Here is a 21,996-nt window from a genome sequence, read left to right on the forward strand (position 1 = left end):
ATCACACTGAGATGGAGGGGTCAGATCCTAGACAGATCACACTGAGATGGAGGGGACAGATCCCAAACAGATCATACTGAGATGGAGGGGTCAGATCCTAGACAGATCACACTGAGATGGAGGGGACAGATCCCAGTCAGATCACACTGAGATGGAGGGGACAGATCCCATACAGATCACACTGAGATGGAGGGGACAGATCCCATACAGATCACACTGAGATGGAAGAGACGGATCCCAGTCAGATCACACTGAGATGGAGGGGACAGATCCCAGTCAGATCACACTGAGATGGAAGAGACGGATCCCAGTCAGATCACACTGAGATGGAAGAGACGGATCCCAGTCAGATCACACTGAGATGGAAGAGACGGATCCCAGTCAGATCACACTGAGATGGAAGAGACGGATCCCAGTCAGATCACACTGAGATGGAAGAGACGGATCCCATACAGATCACACTGAGATGGAGGGGACGGATCCCAGACAGATCACACTGAGATGGAGGGGACAGATCCCAGGCAGATCACACTGAGCTGGAAGGGACAGATCCCATACAGATCACACTGAGATGGAGGGGACGGATCCCAGACAGATCACACTGAGATGGAGGGGACGGATCCCAGGCAGATCACACTGAGATGGAGGGGACAGATCCCAGGCAGATCACACTGAGATGGAGGGGACAGATCCCAGGCAGATCACACTGAGATGGAGGGGACAGATCCCAGGCAGATCACACTGAGATGGAGGGGACAGATCCCATACAGATCACACTGAGATGGAGGGGACGGATCCCAGGCAGATCACACTGAGATGGAGGGGACAGATCCCAGGCAGATCACACTGAGATGGAGGGGACAGATCCCAGGCAGATCACACTGAGATGGAGGGGACAGATCCCAGGCAGATCACACTGAGATGGAGGGGACAGATCCCAGGCAGATCACAGTGAGCTGGAAGGGACAGATCCCATACAGATCACACTGAGATGGAGGGGACGGATCCCAGACAGATCACACTGAGATGGAGGGGGACGGATCCCAGGCAGATCACACTGAGATGGAGGGGACAGATCCCAGGCAGATCACACTGAGATGGAGGGGACAGATCCCAGGCAGATCACACTGAGATGGAGGGGACAGATCCCAGGCAGATCACACTGAGATGGAGGGGACAGATCCCAGGCAGATAACACAGAGCTGGAAGGGACAGATCCCAGGCAGATTACACTGAGGTGGAGGGGACAGATCCCAGACAGATCACACTGAGATTGAGGGGACAGATCACACTGAGGTGGAAGAGATGGATCCCAAACAGATCACACTAAGATGGAGGGGACAGATCCCAGACAGATCACACTGAGATGGAGGGAATTGATCCCTGCAGTCAGGCTAAGGAATAGCTTGACAATACTCAAATATATCTCTCAGCTCACAGAGCCAGTGGTGGCTTTTTATTCAAAAAAAACCACCAGTTATGTGATCTTGCACCGTACAAACATGACAACTTAACGCTCCCTTACAATTTTGTCAGACAGAACTGCTAATCAATTCTTAAATATTAAGTTTTTCACATCACTCTGCACTGGTCAACTAGAATTGTAACGTGAAATAATGAAGGTTGACTTTATTAGCTTTGCTCTATCTCAGACATATCCAACTCTTTTATTGTGAGATGTAGAAACCAAAACTGGAGATAAAGTATGAAGTTTATTTATTAGTGTCACAAGTAGGCTTACATTCACACTGCAATGAAGTTACCATTAAAATCCCCGAATCACCACATTCTGCTGCCTGTTTGGGTACACTGAGGGAGAATTTAGCATAGCCAATTCCCCTAGCCTGCGTATCTTTGGACTGGGAGAGGAAACCAGAACACCCAGAGGAAACCCACACAGACGCAGGGAGGATATGCAAATTTCATACAATCAGTGACCCAAGCCTGGAATCAAACCTGGGTCCCTGGCACTGAGAGGCAACAGTGCTAACCACTGTGCCACCATGCCACCCACTTAGCAGATAACCTAAGTCCAAGAAGCACCGGACGTTATTTGAGAAAATTGTAATAAATTTTGTCTGTATATTTTGAAAATTTGTTAATTTGAAACTTGCTGAATCATCACGTGGCTTTTGATTAATCTCTTAAGGCAAATCTGAAAAATAGCATAATTTAAAATTACCTTTTGGACATACATGCATTAAGCACATGCAGTGTAAACAAGTAATTCTTAACAAGTGGACTTTAAAGAATTGACTCTGATGATATTTGATTCCTGGGAGCGTTTTCTACAAAAGAAATGTTCAGTTGTTGAAAGAGTTTCACAATTCCAGAGGTTTTAAAGTTGTCCTGAAATTTACGAGCAGCAAATGCATAGAGAATAGGATTGATACAGCTATTGATGACGGCCAAACCCCCAGCAAAATTCTCCATCTTTTCACTAACGAGCAGCAACGTCTTGGAGATTTCTGGACTGGATGCCTTCGTCAGTGTTGAAGAAATAGTTAACATGTTTCGGATGTGATAGGGCAACCAGCAAACGGCAAAAGCAATTACTACTCTCCTGATCACATTCATCGACTTGCTTTTGCCTCGAAAAGTCATTTGTTTAATTCTTTTTGCAACGAGTACGTTGCAGACTGACAGTGTGAGGAATGGAAGGGCAAAGCCCACTAATGTCTGGAATATAATCGGCCCTGTATGCTGCTGATTGCTGCCGTTCCACTGTGAGCAGTTAGAATGCTCACCAGCCACCGCTCCTTGCTCTGCTCTAATCAAAGGAATAGCACACAGCAAGGCGAAAATCCAGATGACCATGATCACCTTCCCAGCTGTCCCACGTTTCCACCACTTCTGAGCGAGAAATGGGTACAGCACAGCCACAAAGCGCTCAATGCTCATCGCTGCAATGAAGAATATGCTGGCAAACATGGTGCAGTGGATCACGTAAAAGAGAACGGTGCAGAAATTGGCTCCAAAAACCCAGCCATCAGCGAACGAATAAATCCAAAATGGCAAAGTGAGGAGAACGGCGAAATCTGCGACGGCCAGGTTTAGCATCAGCTTGATTGTCGGAAACCTCTGCTTCATGTTGCCAAGGATGATCCAGATCACTAGCAGATTCCCCAACATGCCAATGAGAAACGTGAGTGTGAAAGCAACACAGATCACCACCTGATACACGGACGGAGGGGACATGGTTGAATTGGATAGCTCCATTTAGCGAACAGCTTCAGCAGTAACTTTTTAAAGCCAACTATTAACTCCTGCTAGCTATTAAAATGTGTCTAAAATATATAAAAAGCTGTGAATGACGCCGCTCCCCCACCTCCACCTCAAGATAGTCAAAAATATGCAATCCCAGCCAACCAACTGGACAGTGACCACAATTAGAATCTCATTGGCAGTTATAAAAAGCTGATTATTTTTATAGATATGCCATTGGCAATACTGAAACTACACTTTGCATGAATAGAATATCTATCGAGGTGATGACTTTGCCACAACATTGTTTAAATCTCACGAGTGATACCAAAGATTGTCGATAAGGATAGAGCTGTAGCATAGCGACAGGTGTCACATCTTTTGTGCTCTGACACTTGGCATTCTCTCAAAGTCAGCAGCCACAGAAGTAAACCTCAGGTTTTCAATGATCTAGAATAGATCATTCTAACTGCTCACAGTGGAACGGCAGCAATCAGCAGCATACAGGGCCGATTATATTCCAGATATTAGTGGGCTTTGCCCTTCCATTCCTCACACTGTCAGTCTGCAACGTACTCGTTGCAAAAAGAATTAAACAAACGACTTTTCGAGGCAAAAGCAAGTCGATGAATGTGATCAGGAGAGTAGTAATTGCTTTTGCCGTTTGCTGGTTGCCCTATCACATCCGAAACATGTTAACTATTTCTTCAATACTGACGAAGGCATCCAGTCCAGAAATCTCCAAGACGTTGCTGCACGTTAGAAAAGATGGAGAATTTACCTTCTCCATCTATTCTAGATGGAAAATATACCTTTTCCATCTGATTTTAGATACATGGACGAGAGACCCAGGGATCACAAAACCCCTTTCATTGTACACCAATCATTGGAATGTATTTACATGCCACCACTTCCTCTCTTCAGAAGCCTTTTCTCACTTTAAAGCTATATCAACTGGCATCTGCCTGGCAATGTGGAAAATTGCCCAGAAATGACCTGTATACAAAAAGCAGGACAAATCCAATTATTGCCCCATCAGTGCACTCTCAATCATCAGTAAAGTGATGGAACGGAACATCAACACCGCTGTCAAGCAGTGTTTGCTTACCAACAGCCTACTCATTGATGCTCAGTTTGTGTTCTGCCAGGGACACATAAGAACATAAGAAATAAGATCTTATTGAATGGCGGGGCAGGCTCGAAGGGCCATCTAGCCCTTCGAGCCTGCCCCGCCATTCAATAAGATCATGGCTGATCTGTCGTGGCTCAGTTCCACATTCCCGCCCTCTCCCCATAACCCTTAATCCCCTCTCTTATCAAAAACCCATCAACCCGTGTCTTAAAAATATTTAGCGAGGTAGCCTCCACCACTTCAACGGGCAGAGAATTCCAGAGATTCACCACCCTTTGAGTGAAGAAGTTCTTCCTCAACTCCGTTCTAAACCGCCCCCCCCCTTTATCTTGAGGCTGTGCCCCCTAGTCCTGCTGTCCTTTCTGAGTGGGAAGAGTCTCTCCACCTCTATCCTATCCATCCCATTCAACATCTTATACGTCTCAATGAGATCTCCCCTCATTCTTCTAAACTCTAACAAGTACAAGCCTAGTTTATTCAGCCTCTCATAGCTCAATCCCCTCAACTCCAGCATCAGCCTAGTAAACCTCCTCTGCACTCCCTCCAAGGCCAAAATATCCTTGCGTAAGTACGGCGCCCAAAACTGCACACAGTCCTCCAGCTGCGGCCTCACCAATGCCCTGTACAGCCGCAGCAAGACCTCCCTACTTTTATATTCAATCCCCCTCGCTATGAAGGCCAGCATCCCATTTGCCTTCCTGACCACCTGCTGCACCTGCAAGCTGGGTTTTTGCGACTCATGCACAAGAACCCCCAGGTCCCTCTGCACCGTCGCCTGCTGCAGTTTTTCGCCCCGTAAGTAATAATCCTTCCTACCATTATTCCTACCAAAGTGGACCACCTCGCACTTGCCAACATTAAATTCCATTTGCCATTTCCTGGCCCATTCACCCAGCCTATCTAGATCCTTCTGCAGACTCTCCACACCCTCCGCACAATTTGCCGTTCCACCAATCTTGGTGTCATCAGCAAACAGCTCCTAACCTCATTACAACCTTCCTTCAAACATGAACACTTGAATGAGTGTGTGAGAGGTAGTGTGTGTGAGAGTGAGAGCAAGTCTGACTGAATGTGTGTGATTGTGAATGTAAGTGTGCGTGAATGTGTCAGAGTGAGAGAGAATGTGACTGAGTGTGAATGGGAGTGAAAGAAAGTGTAACTGAGGTGTAATTGAGTGTGGGTGCAAGTATGAGTGTCACTGAGTGTGTGGAAGTGAGAGAGAGTGTGAGTGCAAGAGACTGAGTGAATGAATGGGGATCAACGGGAGTGAGAGAGGGACTGAATGATTGAGTGCAAAGGAGCAAGTGAGTGAGTGCAAGGGACTGAGTGAGTGAAGAGGAGTGAATACTAGAGGCTGAGAGAGTGTCTGGGGGTGAATATGATTCTGCCTTATGCCTAATCGCAGGTTTCTCACATTCTATCACACACCAACACACACACAAGCACACACTCACATTCACCCACCTACATATACTGACCCACTCACACTTACCCACCTACATACACTGACCCACTCACACTCACCCACCCACATACACTGAGCTACTCACACTCACCCACCTACATACACTGACTCACTCACACTCACCCACCCACATACACTGACCCACTCACACTTACCCACCTACATATTCTGACCCACTCACCCACCCACATACACTGACCCACTCACACTCACGCAGCCACATACACTGACCCGCACACTCACCCACCCACATACACTCACCCACTCACGCTCGCCCACCTGCATACACTGACCCTCTCACACTCATCCACCCAAATATACTGACCCACTCATGCTCACCCACCTGCATACACTGACCCTCTCACACTTACCTACCTGCATACACTGACCCACTCACACTCACCCACCTACATACACTGACCCTCTCACAGTCAGTCATTTCCTGACTTAATATTTTTTATCTTAACAATATATCGCCATGGCTTTGCTGTACTTTTTTTGATAAACTGTTTCTTTCCTTAAAACCTAATCTCCTCGGTTTATTGTTATGCCAAATCCTATTGTTTCGAAACTTGCTCATCAGCCTCTTCAGTGAGGAAAATATGCAAATGTCTTCCCCTGACCTCAAGTAAGAAGATCGGACAAAACTGGTCTAATCTATATTAGGAACACTTTTCTGCGACTGACCATCTTTTATTCAAATCAATAATACAAACAGCAATGACCTCTTCCTGTAATTGTGGGTAAGCCCTAGGTAGATGTAATCAATACTAAGAACAACATCTACCTTGGCTCTTACGCTATTGTGACTTTTCCAACAGACTCGGGACACATTGGCAGAAATTCGCTTGGTGAAAGGCTCTCAAATGAGACTGGATTACACGGGTGTCATTCCCGCTGACAGACTGAGATGTCCCTGAGGGAGAATGAGAGTCCAGTCAACACAAGAGTGAGAGGGGGCTCATGTGGAGCACAAACGTTAGCATGAGCCTGATGGGCAGAATGGCCTGTTTCCATGCTATAAACATTTTATGGTCATTTAAAGAACTTTGTAACCTAGTACAGTCATATTAATACAGATGAAAATGGGTTTATCACAAAGAGAAGCATTTTATAAATTAACCTCGTCCACTACCTGTGAGTAACCTGATTTTAAATAACTGAAAATTACATAAAAATAATACTGAACCATTTATTAGCTGTGTTAGCATACACGAGTTAGTTTCTTAGTAAACTGAATATTGTTAATGCAGTCTAAAAACTTTTAAAACATTCCTATTAATGCCTTTGCATCTAACAGCAATGTATAGGAGGAGAGGTGCATAGGACAGAGGTGTTCAGGAGAGAGGTTTATTGGAGTGTGGTGCAGAAGAGAGAGAGGTGCACAGCAGGTGAGGTGTACAGGAGGAGTACTGTGCAGGAAGAGTTCTGTGTAGGAGGAGAGATATATAGGAGAGACAGGCAAAAGAAGAAAGTTCACAGAAGGGGAGTTCAAAGAAGTCTAGAAACATAAAAGGTTCATCGCACAGAAGGAGGCCATTCAGCCCATTGTGTCTGCGCCAGTTGAAAATGAGCTATCCAGCCTAATAAGAACATAAGAACATAAGAAATAGGAGCAGGAGTAGGCCAACTAGCCCTTCGAGCCTGCCCCGCCATTCAATAAGATCATGGCTGATCTGTTGTGGCTCAGTTCCACATTCCCGCTCTCTCCCCATAACCCTTAATCCCCTCTCTCATCCGAGCTTCCAGCACTTGCCCTATAGGCGACAGCACTTCAGGTGCATATGCAGGTATTTTTAAATGTGATGAGTGTTTCTACCTCTCCCATTGTTTCAGGCAGTAGGTTTCAGACCCTCACCATCCTCTGCATGAAAAACCTTCACCACAACTCCTCTATAATTACCTACAAGCAAACATCTTTAAATCTATGCTTCTGTTTACAAAGAGAAATGGGTCCTTCCTATCCAACTGATAGGCTCTTGTCATTGTAGGCACTTTAATTAAATCTTCCTCAGCCTCTGTTCCTTGTAACTGCAATTCTCCATTCTTGCCAATATTTCCAAGTAGGTGAAGGCAATGGCATGGTGGTACTGAAACTGAACAAGTGATCCAAAAGCCCAGAGTAATGCTCAAGAAAGATGGTGAAGTTTGAATTCAATAAAAATCATAGAAACCCCACAGTACAGAAAGAGGCCATTCGGCCCATTGAGTCTGCATTGACCACAATCCCACCCAGGCCCTACCCCCCATATTCCACCCACTAATCCTCCTAACCTACACATCTCAGGACACTAAGGGGCAATTTCGCATGGCCAATCAACCTAACCCGTACATGTTTGGACTGTGGAAGGAAACCGGAGGAAACCTGCACAGACACGAGGAGAATGTGCAAACTCCACACAGACAGTGACCCAAGCTGGGAATCGAACCCAGATCCCTGGAGCTATGAAGTGGCAGTGCTAACCACTGTGCTACCATGCCACCCACAGTATATGGCATTAAAAGTCTATTGATGACCATGAAACCATTGTTGTTAAAAAAAGAATCCATCTGGTTCACTAATGCCCTTTAGGAAAGGCAATCCACTGCCTGTGCCTGGTCTGACTTACATGTGACTCCAGACTCACAGCAATGTGGTTAACTGTTAAATGCCTTTTTAATGGTCTAACAAGCCAGTCAGCTCAAGGGCATTAGGGATAGACAACAAATGCTGGCCCAGCCAGTGATGCTCACATTGCATGAAAGATAGTTAAAAATTCTTCTCTGTACTATCTCTAATGCAACCACATCCTTCCTGCAATGCGGTAAACATGACTATGCAGCACTCAAGCTATGGCCTACCCAGTGTTTTGTACAGGTCTACCAGAATCTCTCTGCTCTCATATTCTAGACCTCAGCTAATAAACAAAAGAATACACTATGTCTTCTTGACCATCTTATCTATTTTGTTGATGTTATATATTTAGTGTGACCAGCGTCTACAATTATTAAGAGAGGCTTCAGACCTTGTTGGAACAAGGAAGGTATTTATTGAATACAGAAACTTAGGTACAGGAGGTTTTTGCAGCACGAAGGCTGCCCTCTGACAGAGCCCCTGGTCTACATATGTAGCCATAAAGATATCAGAAGATTCTCCTTGGAGAGGACTCCACCCTCATTCTCAGTTTCCACAGGTCCCTCAAGTCAGGTGACCCTCTATTGCTGTACTATCTTAAAGAGACGGACACCACATACACAGCAGCTGAAACCTCAGAGATCGATGAGTGTTTATTTCAATGTCCCTCTATATCTTTACCAATTACCTTTGCAATGTCTGTGCTCCCCATTTGCATCGTCTCACACTTCTTTGGGTTATATTGTATTTGCCACTCTTCTGCCACCTGTTCAGCCTACAGCTTTCTTCCACAGTCAACCACAAGACAATTTTGTGACATCTGGAAACGTATTATTCTTCCCAACCACATTTAAGTGTAAATCATTGATATAAATATCAGAAAGCAGAGGCCATGGTATTGAACCATGAGGAACACCACTGGAATCAGCCTTCCAGTCCCACAAACACTGAAGGGTCTTTTGCTTCCCTGTCACTGAAACAATTTTGCATCCAATTTACCATTTTCTTTAGATCCCTTGGGCTATTAATTTTCAGGCCAGTTTGCCATTTTCAAACACCTTACTAAAATTCACATAGATTTGGGGCAAAGTGCACAGGAGAGAGATGTACAGGTGAGAGATGCACAGAATAGAGATGCACAGGATAGAGATACACAGGAGAGGGATACCCAGGATAGAGATGCACAGGTAAGAGATGAACAGGAGAGAGAAGCACAGGAGAGAGATGACCAGGAGAGAGATGCACAGGAAAAGGATGCACAGGAGAGGGATGAACATGAGAAGGATGAACAGGAGAGAGACGCACAGGAGAGAGATGAACAGGAGAGGGATTAACAGAAGAAAGAGACACAGGAAAGAGATACACAGGAAAGAGATGCACAGGAGAGAGAAACACTGGAAAGAGATGTACAGGAGAGAAGCACATAGGAGAATGGCTGAGGTGGCAAGCGAAACTACTCACATCATAGTGTTTATAAGCAGGAGCTCAGCTGCCTCTACCACTCAGAAGAGCTATACTTCTGCTTGAGTTTGTCACATCAGCTAATTGTAGATATCAACTGCCTCCTGTAGAAATGTGGGAACCCACCTATGCCGTATTGGAGTTGGTGGTCGTACAGTATCACTGGTCATGAAAATGAGCACTACCCTCAACTTTCTTACATCTGGATCTCTCCAAGCACTACTGCAGACATGTACTGACTCTGGCAGTTAGCTGCACAGTGATGGATTAGGCAGATCACCGATGGAATGTTTGCCAGGTAGACAATTATGTCAATATTGCTTATGATGACAATGAACAGAGACTCACAATTGTCTGAAATACTGGAAATATTCTGCAGGTTGGGCAGTATCTGTGCAAAGAGAAAGAGTTGACATTTCAGTTTGTTAAGTGTCTCTCTCCACAGATGCTGCCCGACCTTCTGACTATTTCCAGCACTTTCTGATTTTATTTCACATTTCCAGCATCTGCAGTATTCTGCTTTTCAACTTAAATTTCCTGCCTTGGTTGGATTCCCACAGGTACAGGATGACATTGATTGCACAAATGAGATAATCCGATCACCACTACAACAACTAGGAGATTTATAAACCACAATATGTATTCTTCCTTCAATGAACAGCTGGTATTGGAACAACATAAAGAGATCATAAGAAATAGGAACAGGATTAGATCATTCAGGCCCTCCAACCTGCTCTGCCATTCAATAGAATCACGATTGATCCAAATTTCCTCATGTCCACTTTCTTGCCCTTTCCCCATATCCCTCGATTCCCTTACTGATCAAAACTCTCAACCTTAAATATGTGCAAACACTCTGCCCCCACAGCTCTCTGTGGCAAGGAGTTCCAAAGACTCACAACCATCCGAGAGAAGAAATTCCTCCCCATTTCAGTCCTAAACTGGTGTCTCTTTATTCTGACAGTATGTCCTCTGATCCTAGACTCTTCCATGAAGGGGAACATCCTCTCAGAGTTTACTCTGTCAAGCCCCATAATGTGATCACTTCTCATTCTTTTAAATTCCATGAGTAGAGTCCCAATCTGTTTAATCTTTCCTTATAAGACAATCCCTCACAAGACAAGAGGTTCATGTAGATACATGCTAGATTCGCTCAGAGTTGTCACGATGTCTCCGGATCACACCAGTCCAACATTTCAGAACTTTCATTCCAGAAAAGAGATTTAGGGGTTAGTTTGTAGGAGATTAGGGATACCCTCTTCGGGCTTGGCTCTTGCTGTCTGTGCAAAACCCCACCAATGAGGTGCAGGGATATTACAATGAAAGCCACACGACCGCCAGATGGAACACGGAGGAGGGCACTGAAACAGAGGGAAAGAAAGTCTTGCTTTATCTAGCACTTTTGGTGATCACCAAATGTCTGAAAGAACTTTAGAGTCACTTAAGTTCTTTATGGTCATGGGAGCCGCTATAAGTGATAGAGGCAGAACAGCATCATGAAGCTCGTGCGTCACAAGGATGGGTCCTCAGGCATGAAAAGGTTTAACTCTGTTTGCCTGTAAGATTGAGGTGATGGTGACAGAGGAAGTATCCAGAGGACAGGATCTGCAGAAATAGGCTCACCCAGTTTCAGATGAGAAAACAATGGTGCAAGAAGAGGCCGTGTCTCTGTAGAGAGCTGTGGCTAAGTTGTGAGCCCTTCTCAGTGCAGATTAGTGCAGAGGCATACATTGTCAGTAGTACTGGAGGTCATATGACTCTTCATTTATGTGTGAGTCTGTGTGTGTGAGTGCATGTGGATGTGTGAATGTGAGTGTGTGTGAGTGAATATGTGGATGTGTGTGTGCGTGTATGAGTGTGTTTGAGCGAGTGTGTGTGTATGTCTGTATCAGTGAATGTGTGAGTTTATGTGTCTGTGTCAGAGTATGTGTGTGTGTGTGCATGTTTGTATGTGAGCATGTGTGTATGTGTGTGTGTGCATATAAGTGTGTATGTATGTAAATGTGTGGGGTGCATGTGTGTAAATGTGTGTGTGTGAGTGAGTGTGTATATGTGTGTGCGCACGCATGTTTGTATGTCAGCATGTGTGTATGAGTATGTGTGTGTGTGTGGGGGGGTATGTGTAAATGTGTGTGCATGTGTAAGTTTCTAAGTGTGTGTGTGAGCGTGTGTACATGTGTAAGTGTGTGTGTGTTTGTGTGCGAGTGTATGTGGATGTGTGCGCAAGCATGTGCAAATGTGTGTGGATGCATGTGTGGGTGAGTGTGTGTTAGTGTGTGCGTGTGTGTGTTAGTGTGTGCAAGTGAGTGTGTTTGTGTGTGTACGTGCAAGCGTGTTGGGATGTATGTATGGGCGAGTGTGTGTTAGTGAGTGTGTGTGAGAGAGTGTGGATGTGTGTATGTGCGAGTATGTGTGTGTGTGAGTGAGTGTGAATGTATGTATGTACGAGTCTGTGTCAATGAATATGTGTGTGCAAGTGGGTGTATGTATGTGGGAGTGTGAGTGTGTAAGTGTGTGCGAGTGTGTGTCAGTGTGTGTGCGAGTGTATGTCAGTGAGTGTCTGTGTGTATGTGAATATGTGTGTGCGAGTGTGTGTGCAAGTGTGTGTTTGTGTGTGTGTGTGCATGTGTGTCAGTGAATGTGTATGTGCAAGTGACTGTGTGTGCAAATGTATGTGTGTGTGTGAGTATGAGTGTGTAAGTGAGTGTGTATGTGTATGTATGTGTGTTCGAGTGTGTGTCAGTGAGTGTTTGTATAACTGTACATGTGTGCAAGCGAGTGTGCATGAGAGTGTGTGTGAGTGTCTGCATGTGCATGTGTAAGTGTGTCAGTGAGTATGCGTGTGTGTGTGTGTGGGGGTGGGTGCGAGTGTGTGTGTGCGTGAGTGAGTGTGTAAGCCTCTGCATGTGAGTGTGTGTCAGTGAGTGTGTGTGCGAGTGTGCATGTGTGTGTGTGCTTGTGAGTGCATAAGTGTGTGCGTGCGAGTGTGTGTCAGTGAGTGTGTGTATGCGAGTGTGTGTATGCAAGTATGTGTGTGTGTGTGAGTGTGATGTGTAAGCACAACTCTGTGCAAGAGTGTGTGTGTGCATGTGTGTGCGCAAGTGTGTGTGCATGTGTGTGCAAGTGTGTAAGTGTGTGCGTGCGAGTGTGTGTCAGTGTGTGTGTGAGCATGTGTGTGTGTGCACGCGAGTGTAAGTGTGTAAGTGCAAGTGTGTGAGAGAATGTGAGTGTGTGTGCATGCGAGTTTGTGGATATGTGTGTGTGTGAATGTGTATATGTTGCATGTGAGTGTGAGTCTGTAAGTGTGTGTGTGCGAGTGTGTGTCAGTGAGTGTGTATGTGCAAGTGTGCATGAGTGTGAGCATGTAAGTGTGTGTGTGCGAGTGTGTGTCAGTGAGTGTGTGTGTGTAAGTGTATGCATGCAAGTTTGTAGATGTGTGTGACTGTATGTAATTGTGTGCATGCATGAGTCAGTGAGTATGCGTGAGTGTGTGTGTGAGTGTGTGCATGCGAGTGTATGAATGTGTGTGAGTGTGAGTGATTATGTGTAAGTGTGTGTATGTGAGCATATGGATGTGTGAGAGTGTGAGTGAATGTGTGTAAGTGTGTGCGTGCGAGTGAATGTGTGTAAGTGTGTACGTGTGAGTGTGTGGATGTGTGTGAGTGAGTGTGAGTGTGTGCGTGCAAGTATGTGGATGTATGTGTGTGTGGATGTGTGTGAGTGTGAGTGAGTGTGTGTAAATGAGTGTGTGTGAGTGTGTGTAAGCGTTTGTGTGCAAGTGTGTGGATGTGTTTGAGTGTGAGTGAGTGTGTATAAGTGTGTGTGTCTGAGTGTGTGTAAGCGTGTGTGTGCAAGTGTGTGGATGTGTGTGAGTGTGAGTGTGTGTATAAGCATGTGTGTGAGAGCGTGCGGATGTGTGTTAGTGTGTGAGTGTGTGTAAGCATGTGAGAGTGAGTGTGTATAGGCGTGTGTGTGCAAGTATGTGGATGTATGTGAGTGTGAGTGAGTGTATGTAAGCGTGTCTGTGCAAGTGTGTGGATGTGTGTGTGTGTGTAAGTGTGTGGATGTGCGTGAGTGTGAGTAAGTGTATGTAAGCGTGTGTGTGTGTGGATGTGTGTGAGTGTGAGAGTATGTAAGTGTGTGTGGGCGAGTGTGTGGATGTGTGTGAGTGTGTGTAAGTGTGTGTGTGCGAGTGTGTGGATGTGTGTGAGTGTGAGGGAGTGTATGTAAGCATGTGTGTGTGTGTGTGTGTGAGTGTGAGTGAGAGTATGTAACTGTGTGTGTGCAAGTGTGTGGGTGTGAGCGAGTGTGTGTTAGCGTGTGCGTGCGAGTGTGCGGATGTGTGTGTGTGTGTGTAAGTGTGTGGACGTGTGTGAGTATGACTGAGTGTGTGTAAGTGTGTGGATGTTTGTGAGTGTATGTAAGCGTGTGTGCGCGAGTGTGTGGATGCGTGTGAGTGCGAGTGAGCGTGTGTAAGCATGTGCGTGCAAGTGTGTGGATGTGTGTGTGAGTGAGTGTATGTAAGTCTGTGGATGTGTGTGAGTATATGTAAGCGTGTGTGTGTGACTGCGTGGATGTGTGTAAGTGTGTGGATGTGTGTGAGTGTGAGTGAGTGTATGTAAGCGTGTGTGTGTAAGTGTGTGGATGTGTGTGAGTATGTGTAAGTGTGTGAGTAATGTATGTAAGCGCGCGTGTGTGTGTGTGGATGTGTGTGAGTGTGAGTGAGAGTATGTAAGTGTGTGTGTGCAAGTGTGTGAGTGAGTGTGTGTTAGCGTGTGTGTGCGAGTGTGTGGGTGTGTGTAAGTGAGTGTGTGTAAGTGTGTGAGTGAGCGTGTGTAAGTGTGTGGATGTGTGTGTATGTAAGCATGTGTGCGTGAGTGTGTGGATGTGTGTGAGTGAGTGTGTGTAAGCATGTGCATGCGAGTGTGTGGATGTGTGTGTGCGAGTGAGTGTGTGTAAGTGTGTGGATGTGTGTGAGTGTGAGTGAGCGTGTGTAAGTGTGTGGATGTGTGTGTATGTAAGCATATGTGCGCGAGTGTGTGGATGTGTGTGAGTGAGTGTGTGTAAGCATGTGCATGCGAGTGTGTGGATGTGTGTGTGCGAGTGAGTGTGTGTAAGTGTGTGGATGTATGTCAGTGTGAGTGAGTGTATGTAAGTGTGTGTGTGCGCGAGTCTGTGGATGTGTGTGAGTGTGAGGGAGTGTATGTAAGCGTGTGTGTGTGAGTGTGTGGATGTGTGTGAGTGAGAGTATGTGTGTGTGCAAGTGTGTGGGTGTGTGTGAGTGTGTGTTAGCGTGTGCGTGCGAGTGTGTGGATGTGTGTGAGTATGAGTGTGTGTGTAAGTGTGTGGATGTGTGTGAGTGTGTGGATGCGTGTGAGTGCGAGTGAGTGTGTGTAAGCATGTGCATGCGAGTGTGTGGATGTGTGTGTGTGAGTGAGTGTGTGTAAGTGTGTGGATGTGTGAGTGAGTATATGTAAGTGTGTGTGTGCGAGTGCATGGATGTGTGTGTAAGTGTGTGGATGTGTGTGAGTATGAGTGTATGTAAGCATGTGTGTGCAAGTGTGTGGATGTGCGTGAGTGTGTGTAAGTGTGTGAGTAATGTATGTAAGCGTGTGTGTGTGTGAGTGAGAGTATGTAAGTGTGTGTGTGCAAGTGTGTGGGTGTGAGTGAGCGTGTGTTAGTGTGTGGATGTGTGTGAGTGTGAGTGAGTGTATGTAAGCGTGTGTGTGCGAGTGTGTGGATGTGTTTGATATGAGAATCCAGCTCTCCAGCAGCTTTCCCAACATTCAATTGATTTCGCAAAAGAAGCAGCATCTCTCCTCCCATTAACAATGATAAAAAGGAGTGTCTGTTGAAGCAGAGGACCTTTAATTATACTAAATGGACACATGAAAGAAATAACAAAGTGTTGTTTTATCAGTTTGTTCCTATTGTGCAAAAACAATCAATTTCTTGTGGTTTAACTCTTTAACATAATAAGAATATTTCTTAAGGGTTCCATCAGAACTCTTGGGAAGTCAAAAGAGTTCCGTGGCCGGAAAAGTTAGGAAAACTTGACCTTACCTATCTTTCTGATGGTTCCGACTAGCTTGACCCATCTAAGGTTAACTGAATAGCTCCAGCTCACTATTAGCCTCCAATGCTGTCATCAAGGCCTTCTGAATTTGAATAATCACCAGCCATATCTTTAAAAACTACCAGCAATGCATGGACATGATTGAATTGGACCTGGCTCCATCCACAAACCTTACAGACCATGAATAAATCTTTGCAGTGCTTGAGACAAAGCTTCTGTCTGACCAAAGAACTGTTTCGTGGGAAAGGCCTTGACAGAAATCACATAGTCAGCAGCTCCTCGTGCCTCCAGGGAATCACAGAATCCCTACAGCACCAGAGGAGGCTATTCAACTCATCAAGTCTGTACCAACCACAGTCCCACCTGAGCCCCATTCCCAAAACCCTTGTCCCCTGACACTAAGGTTAGTTTAGCATAACCAATCAACCTAACCCACACATCTTTGGCGTGTGGGAGGAAACCAGAACATTCAAAGGAAACCCACACAGATGTGGGCAGAAAGTACAAACTCAGCCTGACATTGTGAGGCAGCAGTGCTAACCACTGTGCCACCATGCTGCCCTGGCAGGTGGCAGCAAGTGCACCCACCAGAGGTCTGAGATCATAATTGGACCTCAGAGAAAAAGGGATTGAGGGTGGGATGAAGAATAGCAGAGCAAGGGTTCACATGGAGAGGTGAGGACAGAGGGGTTTAGAGGCAAAGTCAGGAGGTAGTTTTCTGCAGCCCTGCCCACTGCCCCCCCTCCCCACCTTTTGGTACCAATGACTATGAATTTGCAGTGATGCTATATTCATTTGTTTAAGAGGCATAAAGCATTGTGTGATTTTCCCAAGACTTTTCAGGTTATTACACAAAAGCTAGGCTTTAAAAGAGCTGGCTGCCCTAAAAATATATATCTGGAATGTAATTCTTCCTCAAAGGTGCATGGATATAAAAAGTGATAATTTATGGTTCATTTGCATTAACATATCAAAAAGATCCTCAGAATTAAAGCATATTTAATCATTCAGATTGATGTTCTGAGTTATTCATCCTTTTGGACTGTTTCTCCTTAAAACTGCTCATTTGTTCAAAGACCTTAGCAAAATTTGAAGTTTTAAGTCCATTCTTGAAGCTCCGGGCAGCAAATGCATAAAGGATGGGGTTAATACAACTGCTGATGAAAACCAGAGCCCCAGCGGCATCTTTCATTGCTTGGTAAACTTTGTCCAGTTCCTTTGAGAGATCTGAATTGGAATTCCTTACCAACACTGAGAATATTCTAACAATGTTTCCTGTGTGATAAGGAAACCAGCAAACAACAAACGCAATCACAATTCGCGCAATCAGCTTCATCGGTTTGTTTCTTCTTCGAAAGACCATTTGTTTTATTCTTTTAGACACCCAGATGTACGAGGTAGACAGTGTGGCAAAAGGAATGATAAAACCCACCATGGTTTCCAACAACATAAGTCCTATCTCGAGCTGGTCGGAAGAATAAACTCTCTTACGTGGACGCCCGTTTTCATCCAACTTGAGTTCAAGTGTCACGGCTGGAATAGCGAGAAGGAAAGCAGAAACCCAGATGCAAATGACCACTTTGCTGACTGTTGCTCCTTTCCACATTTTCTGAAGCATGAATGGGTAGAGCACGCTCAATAGGCGCTCAATGCTCAGCACCATGATGAAGAACACACTGGCATACATGGATGTGAAGATGAGATAGAAAGAGAATTTCCAAAGCGAGATTCCAAAAATCCATGCATCAGCAAGAAAGTAAATCCAAAATGGCAAAGTGACCAGGACCACAAAGTCTGCTACAGCCAGTGACAATATGAGCAAGATGGTAGAAGACCACTGCTTAATGTTACAAAGAATTACCTTGATCACTACTAAGTTCCCTGGTACTCCAACAAGACAGGCCAGACTAAGAACAATGCAGGCCACTGTATTTTGTATTGGAATCGCAGTATGAATTGTCCCATTCTGCTCCACAGTTGTATTGGAGGATACCATAGTGTCTGTTGTTGCTTCAGACAATTTTCTCAAAAAAACAACGTAAGAGGAACTTACTTCAATTTCACATCCCCAAGTTAGTATCTTGCAATTTCTCCACTGATTAAAACCCTTTAACAGAAGTACTGCCTATTTGTAAGTAACTTCACACAGACTGTAAAGGAAATGCGATTGGCCAAGCATTGGTCAAAAGTAGGAACTTAAAACACAAAATAACTTACTTATATACAGTGTCTTTGACAACATCCTAAAAGATTTTAAAATAATAACATTCTTTTGAAATATAGTCACTATTGTAATGTCTGAAGCACGGAAGCCAAGTCATACACACCAAGGTCTCAAAAACAGCAAAAGCAGCTGCAGCAACTATTTGCATTCATATCGCACCTTTATCATAGTAAAACATCCCATGGTGCTTCAGAGGAGTGTTATTAAACCAAATTCAACACTGTGCCACATGGGGAGGTAATAGATGACTGAAACCTAGGCCAAAGAGGTAGGTTTTAAGGAGCCTCCTAAAGGAAAAGAGAGAAACAAGGAGGTTGGAGAAGTTTAGACAGAGAATTCCAGTGGTTAGGGCCTAGCTGAAGGCATGGTCACCAACAGTGAGGCCATTAAAAACAAGTGTGAGGCCATAATGGTAGGCACAGTAAGAAGTCTCACAACACCAGGTTAAAGTCCAACAGGTTTATTTGGAATCATGAGCTTTTGGGGCACTACTCCTTCATCAGCTAACTGTAGGAGCACAGAGTTCTTGGAGCATTGTAGGACTGGATGCAAATATAGAGATAAAGAGGGGAAAAGTCATTAAGAGGTTTGAAAACAAGGATGACAATTTTACAATTGGTTAACTAGAACCCAACGTAATTCAGTAAGCACAGATCTGATGAATGAACAAGTGGTGATTTGGCATGAATTAGGATACAGGCATGACCTCAAATTCAAGGGGAAGGTAGTGGCATAGTGGTTATATCACATGACTAGTAACCCAGTGACCCAGGCTAACTCTCTGAGGACACAGGTTCAATTCCCATCATGTGAAATTTAAATTCAGTTAATAAGTCTGGAATCGAAAAGCTAGTTGCAGTAATAATGGCCACGAAACCATCATCAATTGTCATAAAAACCCATCTGGTTCATTACCTACCAAAACATACCTTACAGATAATGTCCCAAATAACAACATGACCAACATTGAAGTGGCAAACACAATGGTACACAATTGGGAGGGAGTTCTCAACACTGACTCTGGACCCCATGACGTCTCATGGTATCAAGTCAAACATGGACAAGGACACCTTCTGCTGCTTATCATCTATTCGTCCTCAATCTTCAACTGATGAATCTGTACTACTTCATGTTGAACACACTTGGAGAAAACACAGTAGGTGGTTGTTATACATTCGAGTGGTTGCAGATTGTTTTAAGAACTGATCATGTGATTTGATGATGATTCATTAGGGTGAAGCAGAGGCTGCTGCTCTGGCTGATTTGCATCTGGCTGGAAGCTATATGACAGGCTGCTCTGCAACCCCCCCCACCCTCAACTCCTCTCTCCCCCATCTCCAGGGACAGACTCGTGTGGATAAGGGCCCAACAGACAGGGAGCACAGTGGGTTAGTACTGTTGCTTCACAACGCCAGGGACTCAGGTTCGATTCCCAGCTTGGGTTACTGTCTGTGTGGAGTTTGCACATTCTCCCCGTGTCTGCATGGGTTTGCTCTGGTTTCCTCCCACAGTCTGAAAGACGTGTTGGTTAGATGCATTGACCCGACCAGGCTCTGGAGTGTGGCAACTCGGGGATTTTCACAGTAACTTCATTGCAGTGTTAATGTAAGCCTTATTTGCGACTAATAAATAAACTTTAAAAATTTTACTTTACTTTCAGTCTGTCCTCTGTATAGGCAGCAGCTCCTTCAATAAACCTTTTGTTGTTAAATTGAATCTACAAATGCATCTTTTCCTTTGTTAAAACTCACAACCCCTAACATAGTTACGTCACTAAAAGGAAGTCTGCAACGAATCAGGATTTCATTTCTTCGAGAGTCTTGAAGAGAAACATTGTTAGTCCTCACACTTTGAATGTTAGAGAAGGCTGGAGAGAAGCAACAACAGGATTAAAGATTGAAGTGTCAGAGCCAGGAAGACAAGTAAGGAAAAGCTCCCTTTGTGGTTTTATAAGAGAGGATTTTTATCCCGATCAGAAAAGGGTGAGATTCCTAGCAGCGGCCTGGCATATTCAAGAATAAGGGATTCTCTGCTGTACAGCTGGGATTGTTGAAAAAAAATACATCAAGTCAACCATCTTCAGGGTAAAAAGGGGAGTAGTGGAAAGGCAGTAAAATGAGCAGGCTTGAGTCACTAGGGTATGCCAGAGAAATTACACATCAATTAGGATCCATGGGCCCTTTCAATGAAGAAAATGAATCCTGGAGTTCCTATGCAGTGTTTTTAGTATTTTACAAGTGAATAAAACTGCAGGCGAGTTGTACATACCAGCTTTTCTTAATACAGAAGGAAGCAAAACCTTCAATTTTGTTCAAGCAACAAAGCCAGGAACTAAAACTTTCAATAACGACAAATATCCTTGAAAAGCATTATTCTCCAAAGCCATTAATTATCACGGAATGGTTCAGATTTCACTGAAGGAATTAAGTGGAAGGCAAAAGCATTGTTCATTTTGTGGCAACCATAAAAAGGGTAGTACAACATCATGCTTGGTGAATCATTAGTAAATACCCTTAGCAATTATCTAGTTGTGGTCTCCAAAATGAGATTACCAAAGAAAATTGCTTACGGAACATGCTATGATTTTAGAAGCAGCTGTAGAAATCGCAGTATCAATGGAATTGGCTGCTAAACAGGCTTTACAATTTGATGCAGGAATGAAGATCCATAAGCTGGGAACTGCTCACAAGAAGTCAAAACAGCAACAAGCATGTCATAGATGTGCCAAAATGGACCATTCAGCAAGTGAATGCTGGAGTAGGGATAGTCAATGAAAAAGTTTTGGCAAAATGCATCATACGATGACGAATTTATTGGAATTCTATGAGGATGTGACTAGTGCGGTAGACAGAGGGGAACTGCTGGATGTGGTGTTTCTTGATTTTCAAAAGGCATTTGATAAGGTACCGCACAAAAGGTTGCTTCAGAAGGTTAGGGGGCATGGAGTTGGGGATAAGGTGTTAGCGTGGATAGAGGATTGGTTGTCTAATAGGAGGCAGAGAGTTGGTATCAATGGGTGCTATTCTGATTGGCGGTTGGTAACTAGTGGAGTGCTGCAGGGATCGGTGCTGGGACCTCAGCTATTTACCATTTATATAGATGATCTGGAGGAGGGGGCTGAGTGTAGGGTGACAAAATTTTCTGATGACACAAAGATGAGCGGAAAAGCAAATTGTGCGGAGGGTGTGGAAAGTCTGCAGAGGGATCTAGATAGGCTGAGCGAGTGGGCGAGGACCTGGCAGATGGAGTACAATGTTAGCAAGTGTGAGGTTATCCACTTTGGCAGAAATAATAGTAGGAGGGATTACTATTTAAAGGGCGAAAAGCTGCAGCATGCTACGGTGCAGAGGGACCTGGGGATCCTTGTGCATGAGTCGCAAAAACCCAGTCTGCAAGTGCAGCAGGTGATCAATAAGGCGAATGGGATGCTGGCCTTTATAGCGAGGGGGATAGAATATAAAAGCAGGGAGGTCTTGCTGCAACTGTACAGGGCACTGGTGAGGCCGCAGCTGGAGTACTGTGTGCAGTTTTGGTCGCCGCACTCGCGCAAGGATATTTTGGCCTTGGAAGGAGTGCAGAGGAGGTTCACTAGGCTGATACCGGAGATGAGGGTGTTGGACTATGAAGAGAGACTAAATAGACTGGGTCTGTACTCGTTGGAGTTTAGAAGGATGAGGGGGGATCTTATAGAGATGTATAAGATAATGAAGGGGATGGATATGGTAGAGGTAGAGAAATCCTTCCTGCTCAGAAAGGACAACAGGACTGGAGGGCACAGCCTCAAGATAAGGGGAAGGCAGTTTAGAACGGAGTTGAGGAG

General features: G+C 44.8%; 2 protein-coding genes across 2 annotated transcripts; both read right to left on the reverse strand.

The window, feature by feature from the left end:
* Window positions 1-2,244: 2,244 nt before the first annotated feature.
* Window positions 2,245-3,219, reverse strand: LOC145342418 (leukotriene B4 receptor 1-like). The gene has a single exon (XM_080187983.1). The coding sequence runs from the start codon at window positions 3,217-3,219 to the stop codon at window positions 2,245-2,247; it is 975 nt and encodes a 324-aa protein (XP_080044109.1).
* Window positions 3,220-16,955: 13,736 nt separating this feature from the next.
* Window positions 16,956-17,948, reverse strand: LOC145342566 (leukotriene B4 receptor 1-like). Its single transcript, XM_080188120.1, has one exon. It carries the CDS (start codon window positions 17,946-17,948, stop codon window positions 16,956-16,958), a length of 993 nt encoding a protein of 330 aa, XP_080044246.1.
* Between the last annotated feature and the right edge of the window lie 4,048 nt (window positions 17,949-21,996).

This window comes from Carcharhinus amblyrhynchos, chromosome 4 (assembly GCF_965287045.1).
Source record: "Carcharhinus amblyrhynchos chromosome 4, sCarAmb.v2.hapA, whole genome shotgun sequence".
In the NCBI taxonomy this organism is placed as follows: Eukaryota; Metazoa; Chordata; class Chondrichthyes; order Carcharhiniformes; family Carcharhinidae; genus Carcharhinus; species Carcharhinus amblyrhynchos.